Source organism: Sorex araneus, chromosome 9 (assembly GCF_027595985.1).
Source record: "Sorex araneus isolate mSorAra2 chromosome 9, mSorAra2.pri, whole genome shotgun sequence".
NCBI lineage: Eukaryota > Metazoa > Chordata > Mammalia > Eulipotyphla > Soricidae > Sorex > Sorex araneus.
In genome coordinates this window covers 4005061-4027802 of record NC_073310.1, presented here as the reverse complement: position 1 = coordinate 4027802, position 22742 = coordinate 4005061, and the positions used below count along the sequence as shown (strand labels likewise).

At 60.0% G+C, this 22742-nt stretch overlaps 1 protein-coding gene across 3 annotated transcripts; it reads left to right on the top strand.

Moving 5' to 3' along the window:
* The first annotated feature begins 441 nt into the window (after positions 1 to 441).
* HVCN1 (hydrogen voltage gated channel 1) lies at positions 442 to 22716 on the top strand. Of its 3 annotated transcripts, XM_055147277.1 has the most exons (7): positions 442 to 499; positions 3914 to 3952; positions 10593 to 10865; positions 16254 to 16358; positions 18327 to 18558; positions 21388 to 21500; positions 21666 to 22716. In XM_055147277.1, exons 2-7 carry the CDS (start codon positions 3932 to 3934, stop codon positions 21729 to 21731), a joined length of 810 nt encoding a protein of 269 aa, XP_055003252.1. In that variant the 5' UTR covers positions 442 to 499; positions 3914 to 3931; the 3' UTR covers positions 21732 to 22716. The 3 variants fall into 3 exon arrangements, with proteins under 3 accessions (XP_055003252.1, XP_055003249.1, XP_055003250.1); XM_055147274.1 differs by having other exon boundaries at positions 21388 to 22716; XM_055147275.1 differs by lacking the exons at positions 442 to 499; positions 3914 to 3952 and adding an exon at positions 8199 to 8349 and having other exon boundaries at positions 21388 to 22716.
* Positions 22717 to 22742: the final 26 nt, after the last annotated feature.

Below are 22742 nucleotides of genomic sequence, written 5' to 3'. Positions count from 1 at the left end.
GCAGAGGGGCGCAGGCCGGACCCCCCCCCCCTCCCCACGCCTTCCACTCAGGGATTCCAACTAGGCCGGGGTCCGATTTCCCCCTCCGCTGGCCTCTGGGACACCCCCCACCCGGGCGCCCCCGAGGGGCAGTCTGGGGGCGCTCCAGTGCCAGCAGTCGCTGGGCTCAGGGAGAGCCGCTGGTCCCTCGCTGGCACCCAGAGCCAGTAAACTCCCCAGGAGCCCTCGGTGCCAGCGCCCCTCCCCGCTGCCGCCTCCGCGCCGCCCACCCTGCACCACCCCGCGCCGGGTCTCCCCTAAGGCCGGCCCGGCTGGGCCCGGGGGAGGGGCGGGGCGCCCCCACGTCGGCGGGGGGCGGAGGAGGGTGACAAAGGGCCGGACCTGGGCGGGGCGGGGCAGCGGGCCGTCCAGGGGCGCGGTGGAGGCGGGCCGGGGCGGGGACGCGCGGCCGGCGGGGCCTGGGGCGCAGTTGCTGCGGTGGCCGGTGGCGGGGCGCAGGGTAAGTGCGGGGTCCGGGCCGGGATGCAGCCCCCTCTCCAGGCACCCCCGGCCCGGACTGCGGGACCCCCGTGCCAGGGCGCAGCGGGCAGCTCGCCCGAGGGGTGGGGGGGGATGACGTGCCCTGGGGGTGAGGGGCCAGAGCCAGCGGAGAGGGGCGGCGGATCCCGGCCTGGTTGGAACCTCTGAGTCGGGGGTCCGGCCTGCGCCCCTCTGCTCCCGACCCCGTGATCGTGACCCCGTGGCCGTGACAGCAGCTGAGCGGTGCCAGCTTATAGGAGCAAGAAGGCCGGTTGGCGGGGGTGGGGGCGGGAGACCCCCAAACTGTCCCTCCGGCCCTGCCCGCCCTGGGGAAGCCGGAGGGCCAGCAGGCAGGCTCTGGGGGGCAGAAGAGAGCAGAACCGCCCCCCCCCCCGCCCCCCGGCCCCGCCAGGGGTCCAAAGGATCCCGCTGAAACCCTTGATCCTGACCGGCTGGAGCCTCTCAGCCCCGCCAGGCAGGGGTCTTGTGGGGGCTGGTCTCTGGCTCCCCTGTCCCCTGCCCTCTTTCCTCTTGTCCATGAGTGACCGTGGCTCAGGGCTGGGCCCCCCCTCTCCGCCCCCTCCCTCAGAGCTGCTGTTTCCACAGCCCCACCAGCGGCTGGAAGCTTCTTGAGTAAGAATGGGGGTTGAGGGGGCGGGCAGCGGCAGCCTCTCCCCCCACCCCCGGGAAGGGCAGGGGCCTGGGTTTTGAAAATGTTGGGGCTAACCCTTGCACAACTCCTGCAGGCCCCGGAGCCCCCAGCCCTCCCCAACCTCTGGTTTAGCAAGAAGGTGGAAATAAATGCAGAGTTGTTGTTTTTTTTACCGCCCCCCCCCCCCAACCTCCATGCTCTGCCCTCTGCCCTCCGGGGTTGCTGTCCCCCACATCTAGGTGGGCGGCAAGTTCGTGTCCCTGTGGCCCCTCCTGCCTCCCCACCGTGACCCCGATGCTGGCCACCGTCCAGTCCTGTTCCCTGCCATCCTTGTCTCCCTTGGTTGGCCCCCACCCCGAGCGTGGCCTAAAGGTGGGGTCTGGCACCCGCTGCGCCCCAGCCTCTGTGTGTGGGCCCTGCTGTGGGCTCTGCCTGGGCCGCGCCCGGTGCCTGGCTGAGCACTGTGGTTTTCAGCCCTCCTCAGAGGTGATAAGGTAGTGACCCTCTGGCCCGGGACAGGCCGCCTGGCCTTGTGCTTCCTTCCTCTTCCCACTCGCGGCACAAACATCAGCCTGAGCTTGTTCTCGCCTCTGCTCTTGGATCACCCCGAAACCCACCCGGTGCCTGGTACACAGGAAAGGCGCAGCCTATGTGACCAGGTGCGGGCCGGGCATGCAGCCATCACACTTCCACGTTCCTTCCCGTTGCCAAACAGCACCCTCGCTGCATTTCCCCACCACCCTCAGAGTCTTCCGTGCACCCTCCAGCCTTCCTTGGCATTCCCCTGACGCTGGTTGGTGGCACCAGCCATGATGTCCAGGGCTCATGGATTTATGTGGCTGGGTGGGAACGTCTCCCTGGCAGGGCCTGCCCATTTCCCTGCAGCCGCGCCAGCACTGGGCTTTTTCACTTTCCTTTATCTTGTCCGGTTTCGTGGCTTCACGTTTTCTTGTTTAGTGCTGCATGAAGCCGGGGCTTTCCTCTGCATGTGCTGCTTCTGTTTCCTGTCCCGTGGAGGAAGCAAATCACCCGGCACCTCCCTGCTTCCTTTACCTTCACTTGTGGTGTGCAGGGTTACTCACTGGAACCCCAGAGCGGCAGAAGGCTGGGGAGGAGCCACAGAGTTGGCCCCTCGGGGAAGTCTGTGCAGTCTTTGCTCCTTGCAGAGAGCTGGTCTCTCCCACAGGCCACACACACAGAGCCCAGGGCTTGGAGCGACAAAGGAAACCCACTGGGCGTAGCAGGGCCGAAGTCCAGCCTTGGTCTGGGGGCCCCAGCAAGGTGCTGACTGCTGTCAGGCGCTCCTGGGAGAATCTGGTTCCTCTGGCAGCATCTAGCAGCACCCAGTGCCTCGGCGGCATGGTCCTTCCCCGTCTCCCTCTTCTGGGGATGGCGGGAGGGTGGGGAAGATGAACATCTTTGGGGTTAAGAATCTTATGAAATGCGGGGCCGGAGGGACAGCAACATCATCTCCTGGGGCGGCTCTCCCCCTTGAACCCCAGCTTTCCTGATGTCTTTAAAAGCTTCGATTCTCGGGGCTGGAGTGATAGCACAGCGGGTAGGGCGTTTGCCTTGCACGCAGCTGACCCGGGTTCAAATCCCAGCATCCCATATGGTCCCCTGAGCATGGCCAGGGGTAACTCCTGAGTGCAGAGCCAGGAGTAACCCCTGTGCATCGCCAGGTGTGACCCAAAAAGCAAAAAAAAAAAAAAAAAAAAAAAAAAAAGCTTCGATTCTCCTGTGCTTCCCACCCCGTTGGCCCCACCTGACCCCACCCAGCTCCTGAGCCTACATTGAATCCCATCCTCAGGGGAGTCCCTTGTTGAGTCCCAGGCTCCGAGACCCACCGAGATCAGGGTTGGAGCTGTGTGTGCGTTCCCAGCTGCAGCCCGGAGGAGGGAGAGAATGGATGGAGATCACCCCCGGGGTTCCCGAGACACTGGGAAGAGTAGCTGCTTCTGGCCCCCCTCCTCCCCCCACCAGTGACAGGACAGCGGGGAGGACATTTGCCTTGTGCACAGGGGACCCGAGTTCGGTTCCCTGCATCCCATATGGTCCCCCTATTTCCACCAGGTGTGAGCCCTGAGTGCAGAGTCAGGAGTAAGTCCTGAGCACAGCTGGGTGTGCACACACACACACAAAAAAACCCTAAAACAGAACAAAACCCAACAGTATCTGCTTCTGGGAGGGCAGGGGGATATTAAAGATAAAAAGCTTTGAGGTTAAGCTTTTTTACGACATCTGTCACCTTCATTAAAAATTACTTTTGGGGGGGCTGGAGCAATAGCACAGCGGGTAGGGCGTTTGCCTTGCACGCGGCCGACCCGGGTTCGATTCCCAGCATCCCATAGGGTCCCCTGAGCACCGCCAGGGGTGATTCCTGAGTGCAGAGCCAGGAGTAACCTCTGTGCATTGCCAGGTGTGACCCAAAAAGAAAAAAAAATTACTTTTGGGGGGCTGAAAAGATAGTACGGCAGGTAGACCTGGCACCACCTGGGCCCCGCCGAGCCCCTCCAGGAGTGATCCCTGAGTACGTGTGCAGAGATGACCCAGAGGGCTGGAGCGCGTGCGTTGCAGGTGGGTGCCATGTCCTAGCCCCGCTGATGCAGGGCCCCCAAACCGCCCACGGGGAGTAGGTGTGGTCCCCGCCCAAAAAAGTGCAGTAACTTGTCAGTGTAGCAAAACACGCAGCAGAGCGCTGGCAGGAGGTGGCGGGTCTGCATACGTGTCCTCTCATTGCAGGGCCAGAGACCTAGGACCATGGCCACCTTGGATGTAAAGGTAAGTCTGTCCGTTCTGGCGGGCTCGTGACCTCACTGGTGCCCCGGTGCTGAGGAGAGAACCCTGAGAATCCTACCGGGTTCCCCAGGATGCAGCCGTGATGGCTTCTGTCTGGGCTCACTCCTGGCAGACAGAGCTTGGGGACCATATGGGGTGCTGGGGATCGAACCTGGGTCAGCTGCGTTCAAGTCAAATGCCCTCCCCACTGTGCTACCGCTCCAGCCTGTCTGTCTAGTGTTTTTGCTTTTGTTTTGTCTTTTTGGGCCACACCTGGCTGTGCTCAGGGCTGACTCTGAGCTTAGGGCTCACTCCTGGTGGGCTTGGGGGACCCTTGGGATGTCGGGGAAGGAACTCAAGACGGCCGCATGCAAGACGGGAGCCCTCCCAACTGTGCTGTCGCTCCAGCCCCGTCCTCTGTTCTGCAGGGCCCTGCGTGCACAGAGGCTCTTGGAGGGGCTCCATGAGCGCTCCTGGCGTGGGGAGGGGGGCAGCCTCACTCCAGCGGGAGAGGAAGGTCTGGGAGTACGGGCTGCTGCAGTCCCCAAATCATCTCAGGGGTTGTTCGCACAAACCTCAAACTTCCTCCCCGGCCGCAGGGAGGAAAAGCAGCTACGGTTGCGCTTATTTAAGGACTTCCCTGATCTTAAAAATAGGGACCCCCAGGGAGGGGAGGGGCCCCCAAGGGATTTGCAGGAGCAGCCACACCCACTCTGACTCTGGGGGTCGTGAGCAGCGGCTGGTGACAGACACAGGCCGCTGTGTAGGGGAGGAGCGGCCTGGGGGGGCGGGTCGTGCGGGGGGGGGGCGGGGTGAGTGTACAGCTAAGTGTACAGCAGGGAAGGCGCTTGCCTGGCATGTGGCTATTCTGATGTGTCCCAGCACCACAGAGTCCCCTGAGCACAGAGCCAGGAGCAGCCCCCAAGCACCTCCAGAATGACCCAACCCTTCCCCCAACATCCCCCCTCCCCCAGATAAAAAGCTTTTATCTGAACAGCATCATCATTCTGGTTGCTAGAAAGTCCAGCTTTCCTTTTATTTATTTATTTATTTTGCTTTTTTGGTCACACCCGGCGATGCACAAGGGTCACTCCTGGCTCTGCACTCAGGAATTACTCCTGGAGGTGCTCAGGGGACCATATGGGATGCTGAGAATCGAACCCAGGTCTGCTGTGTGCAAGGCAAATGCCGCCCCCCCCACACACACTGGACTATCACCCTGACCCCAAAGTTGAGCTTTGCTGCCCTGCTCTCCTCATGGCCGGCGTGTCCTGGGAAGAGGGGAAGCCGGCCAGCTCGGAGTGAGATTCTGTTCCTCCACGTTGTCTCTTGTTTTTTTTTTTTTTTTTCTTTTTGGGTCACACCTGGCGATGCACAGGAGTGACTCCTAGCTCTGCACTCAGGAATTACCCTGGCGGTGCTCAGGGGACCATATGGGATGCTGGGAATCGAACCCGGGTCGGCTGCGTGCAAGGCAAACGCCCTCCCCGCTGTGCTATCGCTCCAGCCCCCTGTCTCTTGGTTTTTAAGTGAATATTCACATATTCTCTGCATATGATTAAAAACAGCCCCAAACAGGTACGAGTGTATTAAGGTAGACCATATGAAGCCAGGCCTGAGAGAGCTCAACAGGCTGGGCATGGGAGGCCTGCCTTTGATCCCTGGTACCATAGAAACCCCTGAGCGCTGCTGAGCAGGACTTCTGAGCACTGAGCCTTGAGTAAAACCCCTGAGCACTGTCAGCTGTGGCTCAAAAACCAAAACAAGGGGCTGGAGCGATAGCACAGCGGGTAGGGCGTTTGCCTTGCACGCGGCCGACCCGGGTTCGATTCCCAGCATCCCATATGGTCCCCTGAGTACCGCCAGGGGTAATTCCTGAGTGCAGAGCCAGGAGTAACCCCTGTGCATCGCCGGGTGTGATCCAAAAAGCAAAAAACAAAAAACAAAACAAAACAATAGGTAAACCATATGAAATTACCCAGGTGTGCCAGTTTGGCTAAGAAAAAAGTTGACCAAGGGGCCCCCGGGGTCACAGGTTCAGAGGATGCAGTGCCAGGACCCCTGCCCCAGCAGTGCCCAGGGGGTTCCAGGGCCACATCCAGCGATGATCAGGAGACTGCAGATGCCAGGGGTTGAACCCAGACTGGGCACAGAGCAGGCACGTGCCCTGAGCCCTGCCCTCTCTGCCCCGCCCGACTCTTCTGCTCTGGGACTCGTACAATCCTGGTCCTGGGTCTCCAGCTGCCTCCCTGGTTCAGACGTTGATTTTGTGTCTGTGTTTGTTCTGGGGCCACACCCCGCAGTGCTCAGGGCTTACTCCTGCCCTGCCCTTAGGGGTCACTCCTGGTGGGGCTCAGGGGTGACGGGGATCGAACCCGGGTCTGGTGTACGCCAGACAAGCGCCTTCCCACTGCACTCTCTGGCTCCCAGAAGAGGAATTTGTTTGCCCACCGTTTCTCCAGATACTCTTCTGCCCGGTCTCTCTCCTTCGTCTTGGGACTCCAGGTCACGTGCCACTACCTTACGCAGTTTCTCTCCCCCCGACACCCCCCCGCCAGTCCTCTCTCCCTCTGAGCTCCCACTGGACAGTTTCTATTGCCCCGTCTAAGTTCCCTGATCTCTGCTTGGTTGGTTTGGGGGCCATACCTGGTGATGCTCCTGACTGTGTGCTCAGAGCTCCGGGAGGTGCTGGGGCTGACCCAGGCCTCCCCTTACCTCTCTCCGCCCGTCCTCACTGACCCCGGGGCAGTTGCTGTGCAGTGACGGTTTGTTCATCTCCTGGTTGTAATTTTAGTTCTGGGAAGTCCACCTGGGTATTTGTTATGGCTTCTATTTCCCCATGGAAACGGTCTCTTCCCACGTTTCCTGGTTTCCTGGAAACCCCCTCCCCAAATATTTGTAACAACTATTTTCAAGTCTCTGCTGGCGGAGATCTGTCCATTTGCAATGAATCAGCTACTGTTTCTACCAGTTTGGAGCCACACTGTTTTTTTCTGCTTCTTTGAATAGTCCCTTCTTTTTTTTTTTTTTTTTTTTTTTTGCTTTTTGGGTCACACCCAGCAATGTTCAGGGGTTACTCCTAGCTCTGCACTCAGGAATTGCTCCTGGCAGTGCTTGGGGGACCATATGGGATCCCGGGAATCGAACCCAGGTTGGCCGCGTGCAAGGCAAACGCCCTACCCGCTGTGCTATCGCTCCGGCCCCGAATAGTCCCTTCTTATTGTATGATGAACATTCCAGCTGCTCTGGGCTACTCCCAGTAATGCCATAATTTTTTTTGGGGGGGTCACTCCTGGGGAGTTAGGGGGGCAGCGGTCCCAAGATTGAACTTGGGACTCAAACATGGAAAGCTTGAAAATTGCAAATGTGTATATGTGTGTATGTGTGTGGTGCTGGGGATCGAACCCAGGGCTTCGTCCATGGAAGCCGCATTCCTGGTAAAGGGGACCCCGGCTGTGGCCGGCTCGGTGAGGTCTGCTTCCAGCCACTCTGGGATGTCTGGCGAGGCGCCGGTGTCCGTGGCTGCTCTGCCCTGACTCCGGCCACTCACACCGCTCCCATCTGGCCCGACTCTCTCTGGTGGCGCTTTTGCTGTTTAGAAGTCAGGGCAGGGGGCCAGAGCTATAGTACAGCAGGCAGGGCGCTTGCCTTGTATGCAGCTGACCTGAGTTCAATCCTGGGCATCCCATATGGTCCCCCAAGCACCGCCAGGAGTAATTCCTGAGCACAGAGCCAGGAGTAACCCTGAGCATCGCTGGGTGTGACCCAAAAAGCAAAAGAAAAAAAAAAAGAAAGAAAAGAAAGAATTCAGGGCAGGCCTGTAGGGGGCGCTTTCTCTCTGCACGGCTTCCTTGGGAGCACGGCGGGTCCTGAGGGGGCGGGGCTCGGCCACCCTTAGCAGGATCTCTGTCACGGAGTCTGGAGGTACCTGTGGCCCGGCGCCCAGCACAGCGGGGGGGGGGGGGGGCAGCTCCTTCCTCTCATTCTCTTCACACCTCTCGGGGAGCAAGGGAAGGTGACGCATGTCCATTTAGTGCTGTCCGCCCGGCCGGGCTCCGGAGGGGCCTGGCCACTCGAGCATGCCCAGAAATTTCATGATTTTGCACGTTTACACTCTGAAACGGTTTCACTCGTCTCCCAAAAAAGAACGGGGCTTTTGCATGTATGGAAAATGTTTTGCATGGGCGGCATTCTCTCCACTCATCTCTAGACCTGCCTTCCGCCTCCCCACGCCGCTGCCGTCACTTCGATCCCAGAGGTTTTGAGCTTCTGTCCAGAGCGACGCTCTGGGGCTCGGGGCCCGGGAGGGAACCGGAAACGGTCTGGCTCCCGTGGCACTTCAAGACCATGTCCTGGGGGAGGCAGGTGGCCAGCAGAGGACAAGTGGACGCCAGCCAGCCGTGCGTGCGTGGAGAGACGAGGCAGGGAGGGGGCACAGCACGCCCCTGGGAGGGGGGAGGTTGTCGGGGCAGGAGGGCTTTGAGCTGAAGCCTGAGGCATGTGACAGAGCCAGGATGGGGGCAGGGCGGGCATTGCCGGGAAGAGGGGGCCCTTGCGTGGGCCCAGATTTGTGGGGTTCCAGGGAAGGCTGGGCATGATCTCACTGATGTGCTAGAAAGTTCTTTCTGGTTGCCCTCTAGAGAGTGGGCGGGAGGCCCCAGGGAGCTAGAAGTGGCCGGCAGTGGGCAGGGTGGAGAAGTGGCCACGAGAGAAACGTCTGTCTTGAGACAGTCTCTGAACGGCGCCCACAGTGTCCGGTGAGGTAACCAGGAGCAGGACAGAGGCTCGAGGGAGCAGAAGGCGGGGCCGCTCCAGGTGGCAGATGGGCCGTTTGTGCTCTGAACTTCCCAGACAGCTGTGCAAAGGCCAGGTGGGGCCACGCCTCGTGTCTGGAGCTCCATGATGGTGCCACAACCAAGGCCACCATCCCAGGACAGCTGTGGCACTGAGGGACACCCAGGAACGTAGATGCCACCTTGGGCCCAAGTCTGGTGTAACCAGTACTCAAAAATTCGAGATCTGGGGCTGGAGCAATAGCACAGCAGGTAGTGCGTTTGCCTTGCATGCAGCCGACCCAGATTCTTTTTTTTTTTTTTTTTTGCTTTTTGGGTCACACTCGGCGATGCACAGGGGTTACTCCTGGCTTTACACTCAGGAATCACCCTTGGCGGTGCTCAGGAGACCATATGGGATGCTGGGAATCGAACCCGGGTCGGCCGCATGCAAGGCAAACGCCCTACCCGCTGTGCTATCACTCCAGCCCCCCGACCCAGTTTCTATTCCCAGCATCCCATTTGGTCCCCGAGCACCGCCAGGAGTAATTCCTGAGTGCAGAGCCAGGAGTAACCCCTGTGCATTGCCGGGTGTGACCCAAAAAGCAAAAAAAAAAAAAAAAAAAAATCGATGTCTTAGGGCCAGAGAGAGAGAGAGACACAGAGAGAGAGAGAGAGAGAGAGAGAGAGAGAGAGAGAGAGAGAGAGAGAGAGAGAGAGAGAGAGAGACCGACAGAGAGAGAGAGAGAGAGAGAGAGAGAGCACAGTCGGGGGAGAGCCTGCCTTGCACACAGTCAGTCCGGGTTTGTTTCTGGCACCCCAGAGGATCCCCCAAGCTCTTCCGGAAGTGATTCCTGAGCACTGCCAGGTGTGGCCCAGCAATGAATGTGTGAGGTCTTCCTCTGAAGGATGCCAGCAAGCAAAGTGTCTCCTGAGGCAGCAGAGTGGAACCCCAGGACGTGCGGAGGGGGCGTTTGGAGAAAGGGCAGTGGGGCGTGGGGACCCCTGAATGGGGCAGGGGGGTGTCGCCAGTGCCCTGAGCTCATGCATTGAAGAAATCCCCGCCGTGATGGGGCACCTTTCAGGGAAGACTCTGGAACGTGGCTCTGATTCCAGCACATATGGCAAAGCTCCCCTTTGGAGAGCCGGGGCCTCGGGCAGAGACGCACCAGCTCTGCGGGGCCGGACCAGGCCCGTTCCTTGGCTGGTGGCGCCGGCGCCCCTTCCGACACCCTGGGAGGAGCCCCTGACCTCATCCCCTAATCCAGCACTGGCTGTTGTCCGTGCAAGGACGACATGGCGATGCAAGGGGCCTGTGGTTGTTCTTGGGATTTTCCTGCGTCCGGGCCTCTGGGCTGTCTCATCTGCTTCCTCTTCCTCGGCTGACACCCGAGGCCTGGCATGGTGGGCAGGTCGGGGGGGCAGGTCGAGGGCAGAGGGCGTCCTGCCTCGAAGCCGTCCGGGGTGTGTCTGAGGCTGAAGGCTGGGCGGCCCCACTCACCCGTGGCAGGAAGGCGGCCCTCGCCCTTGGCGAAACTCGGGGCACTTTTACTTTAGGTTCTGCCTGGCCTGGCTCTCGGCCTGGGAAGTCTCTGCCCCCTGGGCTGCTCCCGCGGCGTGTCCACGCGGCCCATGAGGGTCCTTGATGACGGGGCCGGGGGGTGGGGGCACTGCGGGACGATCGCGTGGGTCCGACCACAGACGGGCCTGCCAGGATCTGGGGTTTCCTGTTGCCTCACAGGCCCGCGTCCCTGGAGTCCAAAAATACGATCACGAGAAACCGCCGTGCCCCAGTGTCTGCGAGGGGTGGGGGTGGGGGTGGGCGTCCAGCCGGGCCGCCCCGCCCAGCGCTGCCTCCCTGTCCCCTCCAGGCCGCCACCCGCAGGGCCAAGGCGGCTCGCGGCGCCGAGAGGATGAGCAAGTTCCTGCGGCACTTCACCGTGGTGGGGGACGACTACCACACCTGGAACTTCAACTACAAGAAGTGGGAGAATGAGGAGGAGGAGGACGAGGAGGAGCCCGCGACTGCGACGGCAGGGGCCGAGGAGGGCAGAGGCGCCGCCGCCCCCGCCCAGCCCGGGCCCCGGCCCTCAGCGCAGTTCAGAACCTCCCTGAGGAAGCTCTTCAGCTCCCACCGCTTTCAGGTAAGGTGGGCAGAGCCCCCCGGGGGCCCAAGGTGTGGGGCCCCGTCTCTGCCCCCGCCCCCTTCACTCGTGGCACCCGGCACCCCCGCACCCCCCCCCATCTGCCCCAGACAGGTCGCCTGTTGTTGAGGGGAAAAAATGAGTTGTGATGTAAAGTCCCCTAAATACCCACCACCTCCCGACAGACTCAGAACCCGGCTGTGGGTCCCCGCCAAGGCCCCTCCATGGTGCTGGCTGAGAGCGGCCAGACCCCCCAAGACCGCCCCCAGGCCCTCCAGCGTGTGGGAAATGTGCAGAGCACCTTGACCCAGGAGGCCGGGAGCAGCCTGGGGTCCCCGCTGGCCGGGGGAAGGCTGGAGGAGGGTGGCTTCTGGATAGACACACGTTTCCCATCTGCAAGGGGCGAGAAGGTTCTGGAACTTGACAGTGGCGAAGAGCTTGTGAACGGGCTTCATGCCACCGTGCTGCATGCCAGCATGGAGGTGGGGAATTCTATGAGGCCAATCGGCTCGCAGCCCCTCAGCCGATCGTCGAGGCAGGAGCCGGGGCCTGGCCTTGGCCCAGCAGGTCTCGGGGCCCCCCCGGCTCCCACACATGGCGCCGACGCTGTGGGTCAACCCAGAAAGTTCCGCCAGGCTCAGCTGTGCCCACCCAGGTGCGGGCACCAACAAGAGCGGGAAACGTGGGTGTGGAAGAGCCCGCGGTCGCGTCTGGGAAGGACAGAGCCGGCGGAGCCACACCCCCAGGCCCCCGCCCCAGCAGGCCGCAGCCCCTTCTCTGCGACCCCCCTGGGCACGGTTCCGCCCCTCCCGGTGGCAGCCCCCCAGCCGGCCTCTCTCCCGCGGGCTGACAGGCCGCCTCCCTCCCGAGGTGCCGCCCCCGTGACGGGAGAGGAAAGTGGCTATTAAGCCATCGGGGCTGAAATCCCAAACCCCCAATTTCAGGCGCAGAAGGAAGCAGCCAGCTGCCGGGCGCCCCGGCCGCCCCCTCGCAGGGAGCCCTCCCCCTCCTCCCCCACCCCCGGGGCTCAGGCCGACCCCCACCCCTGGCTGGGACCCCCAGGGAGGCTTCTCCTGGGGAACAGTCGCTTCTTGGCACCTCCTGTCGTTAGGGGGCACGGGGGTGCGGGTCTTGGTGGGGACACCCCAGGGTCATGGGGGGAGTCGCTGTGGGGAGGGGGTGGGGGAGGGGGCTCCCAGAATGGGTCGGTGGATGCTGGTTCTGAGAAACACTTTCCACGCGGCTCTGAGTTGGTGGGGACGGGAGACCCAAGGCAGGCTCGAGGAGGGGCCGTTTGAGTTGACGGGCCTGGGGCCCCTCAGGGAGAAGGCTCTGGAAGGTTCTGCGTGGACCGATGGGAGGCAGGCCGGGCCGGATGTGGGGTGGGAGTGGGGCGACTGCCCCCGAGAGGCAGCGCTGGGGCTTTGTGCACAAGAAGCTTCTGGAATCCCTTTCGGGGCTGTGTCTCCCCCTGCTTTCATGGCTGGACAGAGCCAGGGACGCGGTGTGGGGACTGTTGGGGCTCGCGCAGCCTCGGCGGACCCCGAGGGCCAGGAGCAACTTCCCTCGCCTGCTCCCCGGCTGGCCCGGCACCTCCCGCTGGGCGTGGAGGCAGCTCTCGTCTTTCCCGCCCCTTCCCAGGGCTGTGAAGCTCAGCCACGCCAAGCCCAGCAGGACTGAGGGGTCTAGGCTGGGGTGGGGGACGGGAAGCGCCATCCCCTCCGCCAGCTGTTCTGCCCCAGGCACTTCGGTTCTTCAGCTTCCCAAAGCCTCAGCATTTTTTTAGTGTTAATTTTTTTTTCTTTTTCTTTTTGGGTCACACCTGGCGATGCACAGGGGTTATTCCTGGCTCTGCACTCAGGAATTACTCCTGACGGTGCTCAGGGGACCATATGGGATGCTGGGAATCGAACCCAGGTTGGCCACGTGCAAGGCAAATGCCCTACCTGCTGTGCTATTGCTCCAGCCCCAGTGTTTATTTTTATTCTATGGAATCACCCTGAGATAGAGCATTACAAAGCCGTTCATGATTGGGTTGCAGTCATAGAATGTTCCAGCAAAAGCCGTCCCTCCACCAGTGTAATTTCCCAGCACCAATGTCCCCAGTTTCCCTCCCCCCACAACTAACCCCCACACACCAACCTGCCTCTATGGCAGGCACTTCTCTCTCTCTCTCCCTCTTTCTCCTTTTAGGCATTACGGTTTGCGGTACAGGTGCTGAAAGTTTATCATGTATATCCCCATACCTGCTTGTCCAGAGTGATCATTTCCAACTGTCAGACTGGACCCTCCTCTATCTTAACTACCCTCCACCACCACCCCCCCCCCCCATCGCCTTGTCCATTTTCCCTGGCCTTGGATATTAGTTTCATACTTTTTTTTATATCCCATAAATAAACGCATTCTATATCTGTCCCTCTCCTTCTGACTCATTTCACTCAGCACGACTCCATTTCTAGGCAAATTTCATGACCTCATTTTTCCTAACAGTTGCATAGTATTCCACTGTGTAGATGCACCATAATTTCTTCATCTATGTGTCTGTTCTCGGGCACTCAGGTTGTTTCCAGCTTCTGGCTACTGTGGATCGTGTGCAGTGAACATAGGAGTGCAGATGGTGTTTCTGCTGTGCTTTTGGACCCCCAGAGAAACAAATTCTCGGCACTTTTGTCAGGGAAAACCCCTCAGAAAAACTGTGTAGGGCTGGCAATGTGGCTTTAATTGCCACAATAATTAGTTACAGTTTGAAATTGGCAGGAGACGGGTGGTGGGGAAGGGGGTCCTTCCACACAGGCTGAGGTGTGATCGGTGCCGGGCCTCCTTCTCTCGGTGCCTGGGACCTGGGTTTGATGTCTGTGAGGGAGTTGGTTGGTTCTGCTGTGAGTGGGCAAGTCCAAGGCCTCAGAGACCTGTCACAGAACAGGGTTTGCAGTTTTGTGAAATTCCTTCCGGTGAGATCCACGTAGCAGCTTGGATATTCAGAGTGAATAGCTCAGTGACATCCAGTGCATTCACAGTACGGTCTCACCATCCCGCCACAATTTCCACCGACAATTCCCGCATCCCACAGGCCGCCCCGGAACCCTGAACCAGGTAGGCCTCAGCCTCTGCATCTCAGTGGATTCGCCTGTTCGGGAGGTTTGCTATCGGCCAAGTCACGGACCCTCTGTTGTGTCCGGCTCTTTCCTGGACAGCCGGTCTCCTGGCTCATCCACACCAGGGCGCCTCCCCTCCGAGGCCCCTCCACAGCCCCCCCACGGCCCCCCCACGGCCCCCCCACGGCCCGACAGTTCATGTCAAATACTCCCTGTCTTGGTGTTAAGAAGCTCTCGGCTCCCTCGGGACCCTCCAACCAAGGACGAAGTACGAAAGGGAGCGGCCACTTGGGGACTGAGCCTCTCTCAGGCCCCTGGGGGTGGAGACATGTGAAACTTCGCAGTTTGCCTGCGAGCTTCATAGCCGACCCCCGCATCAGATGCTTTATTAGACCCTGCAACCGGTGTATTTAGTTATCTTTCTGCATCCTACCCCCCCACACACATTTATTCACTTGAACACTGTGGTTTACAAAGTTGTTCAAGGTGATTTGTTCCAGGCATTCAGTATTCCATCCCCAAACCCACCACCACTGTTATCTTCCCTCCACCACTGTCTCCATTTTCCCAGCCACCCCTCAGGCCCGCCCCCATAAGAGGCCCACAACAACTTATTTTATAGTGCTTGTTACCAATACATTGCTAACAGAATGATCAAAAAATGTCTCCTTAGAAGAAAATTAGTGAAAATTACTGTATCTCACCATGGGGACAGTAAGTCTTTGTTGCAGGGATTACTAAGCTATTGTTCCAAGTTAGGCCTCCTGGGCTAATGTTTTCATTGGCTGAGATTGGTTAGCTTCTACGTTATACCCCATCCAATCTGGTGTGCTCCCACTGGGATGTCAGTGTCAGAGCTTGGAGATGTTACATGTAGCTCTCGCACTCCAGGAAATCCAGAATGTTTAACTGGATGGTCCAGCTGGAATTCAATTTTGTTTTTGTTTTTTGGTCACACCCAGCAATACTCCAGGGTTCCTCCTGACTCTGCACTCAGGAATCACTCCTGGCAGTGCTCAGGGAACCATATGGGATGCCGGGGATCGAACCTAGGCTGGCCGCGTGCAAGGCAAACACCCTCCCTGCTGGACTACTGATCCGACCCCTGGAGTTAAATTTTTAACTGGGCAGCAGCTTTGGGGTGTGGGCGTGACTGTCGGGGTTTCCAGAAGTACAGGCAGGTGGGTGGAGGTATTCCGTCTCAACCCCAAAAAGGCCCCAGGCTCTCAGCCACAGGAACCTGCGCACCTGCATATTGGCAGGTTGAGTTCTCTGTGAGGCTCAGTCCTGAGGTGATGTCTGGCCGGAGGCACGGCAGCCACTTCGGAATGTAGGAGCCAGTGTTTGCTGGGGCTCCGTTTGGGCGGGCACTGGCACTGAGAGTGGCCTGGAAGTCTCAGCCGGGGACCGGTGTCCAAGAAACTTTTGCAGCTGGTTGATGTCTTCCAAGGCGAGTAGGTGAGCTTCCACGGCGGCAGGGTGTTTGGCGGGAGTGACTCAGCATCCGGTGCTCTGATTGCTGCCATAACCAGCCACAGCTCGAGACGGTCACAGGTGGGAGAGGCCATCCTTGGACTGAGCCGTTTTGTCTCAGCCTGAAGTGTTGACACTGGCGGACCACGGCTAACTGATTGCAGGGGTCAGATTCGCTCCTCCCGGGAGCCTCAGAGACACGGCCTGGGGAAGAAGGGATGGTCCAGAGTGGCTGAGGCCAGTGAGGGGGACACGCTGTGAGCCCTACCCAAGCGCCTCAGTGCCGCTGCCTCTCTGGCCACCAGACCACTGTGCCACCCTCACTGACCCCGCCCAGCCCTCTGCACCCAAACGGGGAGGAAGGTCCGCCTGCCCCGGACAAGCTGTTCTGTGCGGCGTGGGCATCTCTGCCACCCGAATGCCCACGGCGGCCAGGCCTCCAGCTTCTTCCCCGATGGCGGCTCTGGCCGAGCGTTCCCAACTCTTTGCTGCTCTAGGCGTGGGCGAGCCCCAGACATAGAAAAGGGGAAACTCTGGGAACTTGCTGTTCTTGGTTTCGCCAGGGCTGACCCGCTTGGTGTGCGAGTGAGAAGGAGCTGTGAGTCCTGGTCAGCCCTCGCGAGGGGCCCACGTGGGGTCAGGCAGGGCTGGAGGGGGACTGGACGCGGTCCTCCACCCAGGGCCCCCTCCAGAGCCTCTCTGCTTGGCATCCCGGCCCGGGGTTTGCCCAGGAGGGCCCGAGGCAGCCCCTGCACGGGTGTGGGTGCGGGGGGCGGCGGGGAGCTGGCCCCGCGGTCCTCACACCCTCCTCGGCCTGCAGGTCATCATCATCTGCCTGGTGATTCTGGACGCGCTGCTGGTGCTCGCCGAGCTCATCCTGGACCTGAGGATCATCCAGCCCGACAAGAACAACTATGCCGCCAGGGTAAAGTGTCGCCCTGGCTGGGGGGCTCAGACGGGCGCTTCGAGTCCAGGAGCAGAGAAAACGCCTCTGCCCCTGCACGCGGGAAGCCGCGCAGCGCTGGTGCGACCCTGGGAGCTCTGGCCCAGCTTCTCGGGGCTCCACCTGCTGCTCCCCCTCCACACTGACTGCCCGGGGGAGACCTGGACCCTCTCCCCAGAGTGGCGGGTGCCCCAGCAGCAGCACCAGGGAAGTCGGGTGCACCTCAAAGCAGCTCCTGCGCTGCCTTTTGGCAGCGGATTCTCCTTTGATTCTGGGGCTCCCGTTTCAGAGCCCTGCTCCCCCCTGCCCTACTCCACTCTCCGCACGCCCAGGGAAACGCCCTGCTTATACTGGCTCTCACACCTTCACGCTTCTTTCTGAAAAATGGCAAATACACATTTTGTTACTTTTTTCTACACTTCTTTTGACATCCTCAAGCACTTAAATATTTAGCTTTTTTTTTTTCCTTTTTTGGGTCACACCTGGTGATGGGGTGATGGCCAGGGGTTACTCCTGGCTCTGCACTCAGGAATGACTCCTGGCAGTGCTCCGTGGACCATATGGGATGCCGGGTATAGAACCCTGGTAGGCCGGGTCCAATAAAACTTGCTGTACTATTGCTCCATCCCTCCTAAATACTTCAGTGTGTCTAAGAACCGTCATTACCTCTTGTGTTCTCATAAAAAAACATCAGTAGCCCCAGTTAAAGTCGGTAACAGCCTGCTTGTATTCTAATTTCCTCATTTGTCCCAAGAATGTCTATTTAATTTTATTTTTATTTACTTATTTGGCTTTTTGGGGCCACGTCCAGGGGCACTCTTGGTCCTTCACTCGGGAGTCACTCCGGGCAGTGCTGGGGGATCACAGGGGAGGCCCGGGAGTGAACCTGGGTTGGCTACATACAAAGCAAATGCCCTACCCACTGTATTTTTTTTTTTTAGCTTTTTGGGTCACACCTGGCAATGCACAGGGGTCACTCCTGGCTCTGCACTCAGGAATGCACTCACGGCTGGCGGTGCTCAGGGGACCCTATGGGATGCTGGGAATCGAACCCGGGTCGGCCACGTGCAAGGCAAACACCCTCCCCTCTGTGCTATCGCTCCAGCCCCTCTACCCACTGTATTTGCTCTGACCCCAAGAAAGTATTTTTTAAAAATACGGGTGAGACCACACAGTGCTTCAGGGCCCAGGGTCACTCCCAGTTGTGCTTGGGGGCCATCAGGCCACACCCAGAGTCCAGGCAGCTGTGCTTGGGACCACACCCCAATGGTGTTCCGGGGGTCTGTGGAGAGAGAGGACCCCTGCACTCTCTCCCGCCCCTTGGCATGTCTGTACATTCTCCCCGCCTGACTGCACCCGTGGGGGTGGGGTGCGCTCGTGCCTTCTCGCCCCACTTCCCCCCAACACCTGGGGGCTGGTGTCTTTTTATTAAGAAAAACCTCCGCGTGGCCGAGTGGGGCCCAGGCGTGTCTGTCTTCCTGCCCTGTGGGTTCTTCTGAGCTTCACTGTTTGCTCTCACGGTCACGGGGCCTGCACTGACCGCTGAGTCCTGCAGGCAAGTCCCTGGCAGGCTTCTTGCTGCCTCTGGTTGTCCCCACTGGCTCTGTCCTTCCCCTGCCCTGCCAGGAAAGCTCCCTTTTGTTAAGGTCAGTCACTACAGACCAAGCGTGGGAACTCTTTCCACTCACTGGTGATGGTTTCCGGTCAGGGCCCGCGGTCAGCTGCTGGGTCAGTCTCCAGCCTTTGGTTCTGCAGCTCCTGGTGGCTGGGATGTGCCTCAGGGGCATCTGTGCCTGCCTGATGCTCCTGCTGCAGGATTCGCTCCTCTGGGCAGGACCGCGGGGCCCGGTGCCTAGTGAATTCCCTGCCCTAGCCCGGGGCAGCCCTTCACTTAGTCCAGCTGCCGTGGGGACCAGCCCAGGCCCCTCACCACGACTCCTGTCTGCGCAGGTGTTCCACTACCTGAGCATCGCCATCCTGACCCTTTTCATGATGGAGGTTTTCTTCAAAATATTCGTCTTCCGCCTCGAGTTCTTCCACCACAAGTTTGAGATCCTGGACGCCATCGTGGTGGTGGTGTCCTTCGTCCTAGACATCGTCCTCGTGTTCTGGGAGCACGAGTTTGAGGCCCTCAACCTGCTCATCCTGCTGCGGCTGTGGCGGGTGGCGCGGATCATCAATGGTAGGTGCCCTGTGTTGGGGCGGAGGCTGTTCCGGGATGGGGGCGCCCTCCAGCCACACCCTCTCCAGGACCCTCGGGGAGAGCGCAGGGCTGCTCAGGCACGCGCATCAGCAGGCCGTGCGCCCATGCATCGTGAAAGGTACCTGGAGGGGCTGGAGAAACAGTTCAGCGGGGAGGGCGCTGGCCTTGCACACAGCTGACCCGGGTTCAATACCCAGCACCCCATAATAACCCGAGCACCTCCCGGAGTAATTCCTGAGTAACCCTGAGCATTGCCAGATGTGGCCCAAAAAACAAAAGAAAGGAAGACAGACAGAGGGGAGTGGAAAGCACGGACTGATACAATGGCCCCCTCCTGGCTTGGTTCCCATGGCTCCCGTTTTTAATCTGGGGTTTCCTTAGCGTGTTCTCACGAACCCCTTCACTCCTCAGGATGGGCCCGTCCAAGGGGGTGCCAGTCAGCTTCTCCGCTCAGAAGCCACAGCACGTGCCTTCCGAGGACGTGCCTCTTTCCTGGGATAACCTGTTGACCGTGAACGGCTGCTCTACCATTCTCCGTGGGGAGTCCTGTGCCCCCCACAGACCCTGAGGGAGCCGTGACAGGCTGGCTTGGCGTGGACAGAGTGGTCTCTGGTTATTTAATGTCCCAGTGCACTGGACTAGTCAGGGCTGCTAGAATGCTGTGGGCCTGCTGAGTCAGTCATTTTTATTGGGGGAAGAGGTGCTTCCGGGGGGGACCCTTCCTGCCAGGCGCTTCAATGTGACGGCTTGATGGTGTGGTGTGGTGAGGGCCCTGGTGCTCGGGGCCCATAAAAGCCATCCAGTTGGTACCCAAGGGACCCCAGGCCTTACCTGGCAGAGGTCAAGGGGCTGCAGGGTGCCGGGATTGAACTGGGGTGGGCTACCTGTGAATTGGGCTTTGGGCCACTGTTCCTCTGTCCCGCCGGAAAGCCTTGACACCCTCTCACTTCTCTGCCCTTTGCTTGTTGAAGGAACGACACACACGCACGGCTGTATCTCATGTATGAGCTCACACATTTTGATTTCTGCGTTCACGGTCACACGTTTGTGGTGTGCCAGTCATGCACTGGTGTGGTGCCAAGGCTCCCAGTGCCACTGGGCTAGGGCAGTGCTGGGAACACAGCTTGGGGTCTCGTGTGGCAGGGCAGGTGCTTTGCCGTTGAGCTGTGCTTGGGTCAGTGTTTCTCGGTCTTACCTCGACCGTGGTGTTTTTCTAACCTTCCTATGCCCTCTCCATCCTACCAGCAGGCCCTAGTCTCCTGTTGTGACCCCTCAGTTAACACTCAGGGAGGCTTCAGCCCCCCTAAGAAATGTGCTTGAGCCTCTTTAGTTTATTTGGGGGAGGGTGGCGTGCGGGGTTTGGGTCACACCTGGAGAATCACTCCTGGCAGCTCTGAGGACCATATGGGGTGCCGGGAATGGAACCCAGGCTGGCTGCTTGCAAGATAAGCACCGCCCTATTGCTCCGCCACCCGAATGCTCCGAGGTCACCCCCTTTGGTTTTCTTAGAGAGTCGGGGAGTCTGGGAGGCAGAGAGCAAGCACAGGAGTTAGGTGCTTGCCTTGCACACAGCCGGCCCCAGTTCCAAACCGAACCTGGCAGCGCATATGGTGCTCCGAGCACTGCTGTGAGTGGTCCTCTGAGCACCACTGGGTGTGGCCCCCAAACAAAACAACACACAAAGGAGTGTGGTGAGAGGTGTGGGGTGTGCTTTTCTGCAGTGCTCCCAGACTGGTCTGGGACCTCCACACTAAGGCTCATGCAGCACCCTCGGGTGCTGTCTGGAGAGTTGGTGGGCCTGTCCAAGCAGGCGTCCTTCCTGGCAGACGCCCAGGCCCCCGCCCGCTGCCCCCCCAGTGTGCACCCTGCCAGTGGGGGGCGCATCACCTCGGTGGTGGTCTGTGTAACCCTCCGCCTGGGGGCTCTTCAGGCCCTCAAGCCCCGTAACACATTCATCTGGGTCCTGTGGCTCCTAGTAAAGTGCTCATGCTGATTACTGCATTCATCACTCAGGAAAAGGCACTGTCCCGCAGCTTATGACTGGGGTAGGTAAACTAGTAATTATAAGTCACTCTTGAACTCATCACCCCACAGTGAAACTTCCATTTCTTAGCGCCCCCCCACCAAAAAAAACCAACAGATGTGTAAGACTTGTTCATTTCCTTTGTCTCAGTGCGGCAGGGCTGGGGAGGCTGGCTGGTGCCCATTACTGTGCCACTGTCAAACTTAATATGACACGGACGGGCTGGGCCGCTCAAGGCCACAGCACCAGCCACAAAGGCGCTTGGTGCACACGGACGCCAGGGGCCACCGCGCTCACACCTCCTTGGGGAGGGACAGGCAGCCCCGGGCAGCATGAGCATCTGGGGGCCATCCAGTGGGGCCCATCCCCCAGTCCTTCGTCCGTCGAGGTCTCCTTTTGGCCTGACCCTGCGAGGTCGCAGCTGCGGGGGAAGGAAGGGCCCCACTCCGGGCGCCCGGCTGGCCCGTGTGCATGTGCGGGGAGGAACGGGAGCGGCAGGCAGGGGCTGCGCACACGGCGGGTCAGGGATTGTTTATTTTTCGGTTTGGGGGCCACACCCGGCGGTGCTCAGGGGTTCCTCCTGGCTCTGCTTGGGGGAGTTCTCCGGAATCAGCTTGGGGGACCACACGGGATGCCAGGGCCGGAACCCAGGCCAGCAGCTTGCCGCTCAACGAGGCCGTGACCTTCCACACCAGAGGCCGTGGGCGATGGCTGGTCCCCAGGGGGGACATCTGACGGGAAGCTGGGTTCTGTTTCCAGAGCTGACACCCTCGCCTCTTTTTCAGGGATAATCATTTCTGTTAAGACGCGCTCAGAGCGGCAACTGCTCCGGTTAAGGCAGCTGAACGCGCAGCTGGCGGCCAAGATCCAACACCTCGAGTTCAGCTGCACGGAGAAGGTAACCAGAGCCCGGGGGTCGGGGGGGCGCCCATCGGTCACCACGCCCCGGCACCCCGGGTCCTTTCAGCCTGGGCCCAGGCGTCACCTCCTTCCCAAGTGTCTCACCAGGTCCCCAGGACCCGCGGCTCACAGCTCAAGGCCTTCCTCCCCTTTGTACTGACAGGAGCAAGAAATCGAGCGGCTGAACAAGCTGCTGAGACAGCACGGGCTGATGGGCGACGTGAGCTAGGCCCGGGCTGCCTGGCGCGGCTCCCGCGGGGACAGGCCTCCGGAAGGCCCGAACTCCTCTCCGGCCGACCCAGAGTTCCCCGTCCCTCGCTGGCACTGGCCAGTGCACCCGAAACCCAGCGTCTCGTTCAACACGTGGCTCTTGCTTCAAGCTGAACAAAGCTGGCTGGTGACTTAGCCGCGACTCGGAACTCGCCTCACCAACTGCTTCTCAAACTTTCCGGCCTCGTCCCTGGAAAGGAGAAAGAAAGGGCCACTCCCTTGGCCTCCCGCCCTGCCGTGGACACCTTCATCCCGCCCCGCTCATCTCCCCAGGGCGGGGGTTCCCAGCTGGGGCCCCTCCCCTCCCTCTCAGCATCCTCCAGCTTCTAGCTGGCTCCGCCTAGTTCTGCCCCCTGACAACATTTTTCTCAATTACCGTCCAATTAACATATAAATAAGCCCTCTCCTTCCCTGGGGCCCTCCTACTAGATTCTCCCCGGCTTCAGCTGCTCTGCGGGTCCCTGGCCAGCCTCCCGTGGGAGAGCCAGCTAGCTTCAGCGCCTGGCAGAGACGCGGCAATTAGCCCAGACTCCACTATAATTAACGTGGCACTGGGGGAAGAGTCCCCAGGAGGTCTCGTGTGCGCACGATTTCCTACCATCGTTGCTATTTTTATACGCAAGCAAGACCTGAAAAGGAAAGAAAACCTCAACTACAAACAATGACTGTTTTTTTAAAAATAACTCACATCAAAGCGGGGAAGGGTAACTGGGATAAACCCGCAGAGCCGGCACCAATTCAAGGGACGTTCTCAGTCTTCTCAAAGGCGCCACCTGCTTTCCACTTAGGTGGGGAGTAGCGGAATTAACAAAGATGCCCCGACCATAAAAAGTCAAACCCAATAGAATAAAATTTCCAAAAGGTAAAAAGGAGGGGATGCGTGGAGCGAGGAGGCCGTCTGCTTTGGGGGCAGCCTCTCTGGGGGGCTTCGGGGCCCACACACAGTCGAGGGGTCAGGGGTGGGTGGGAG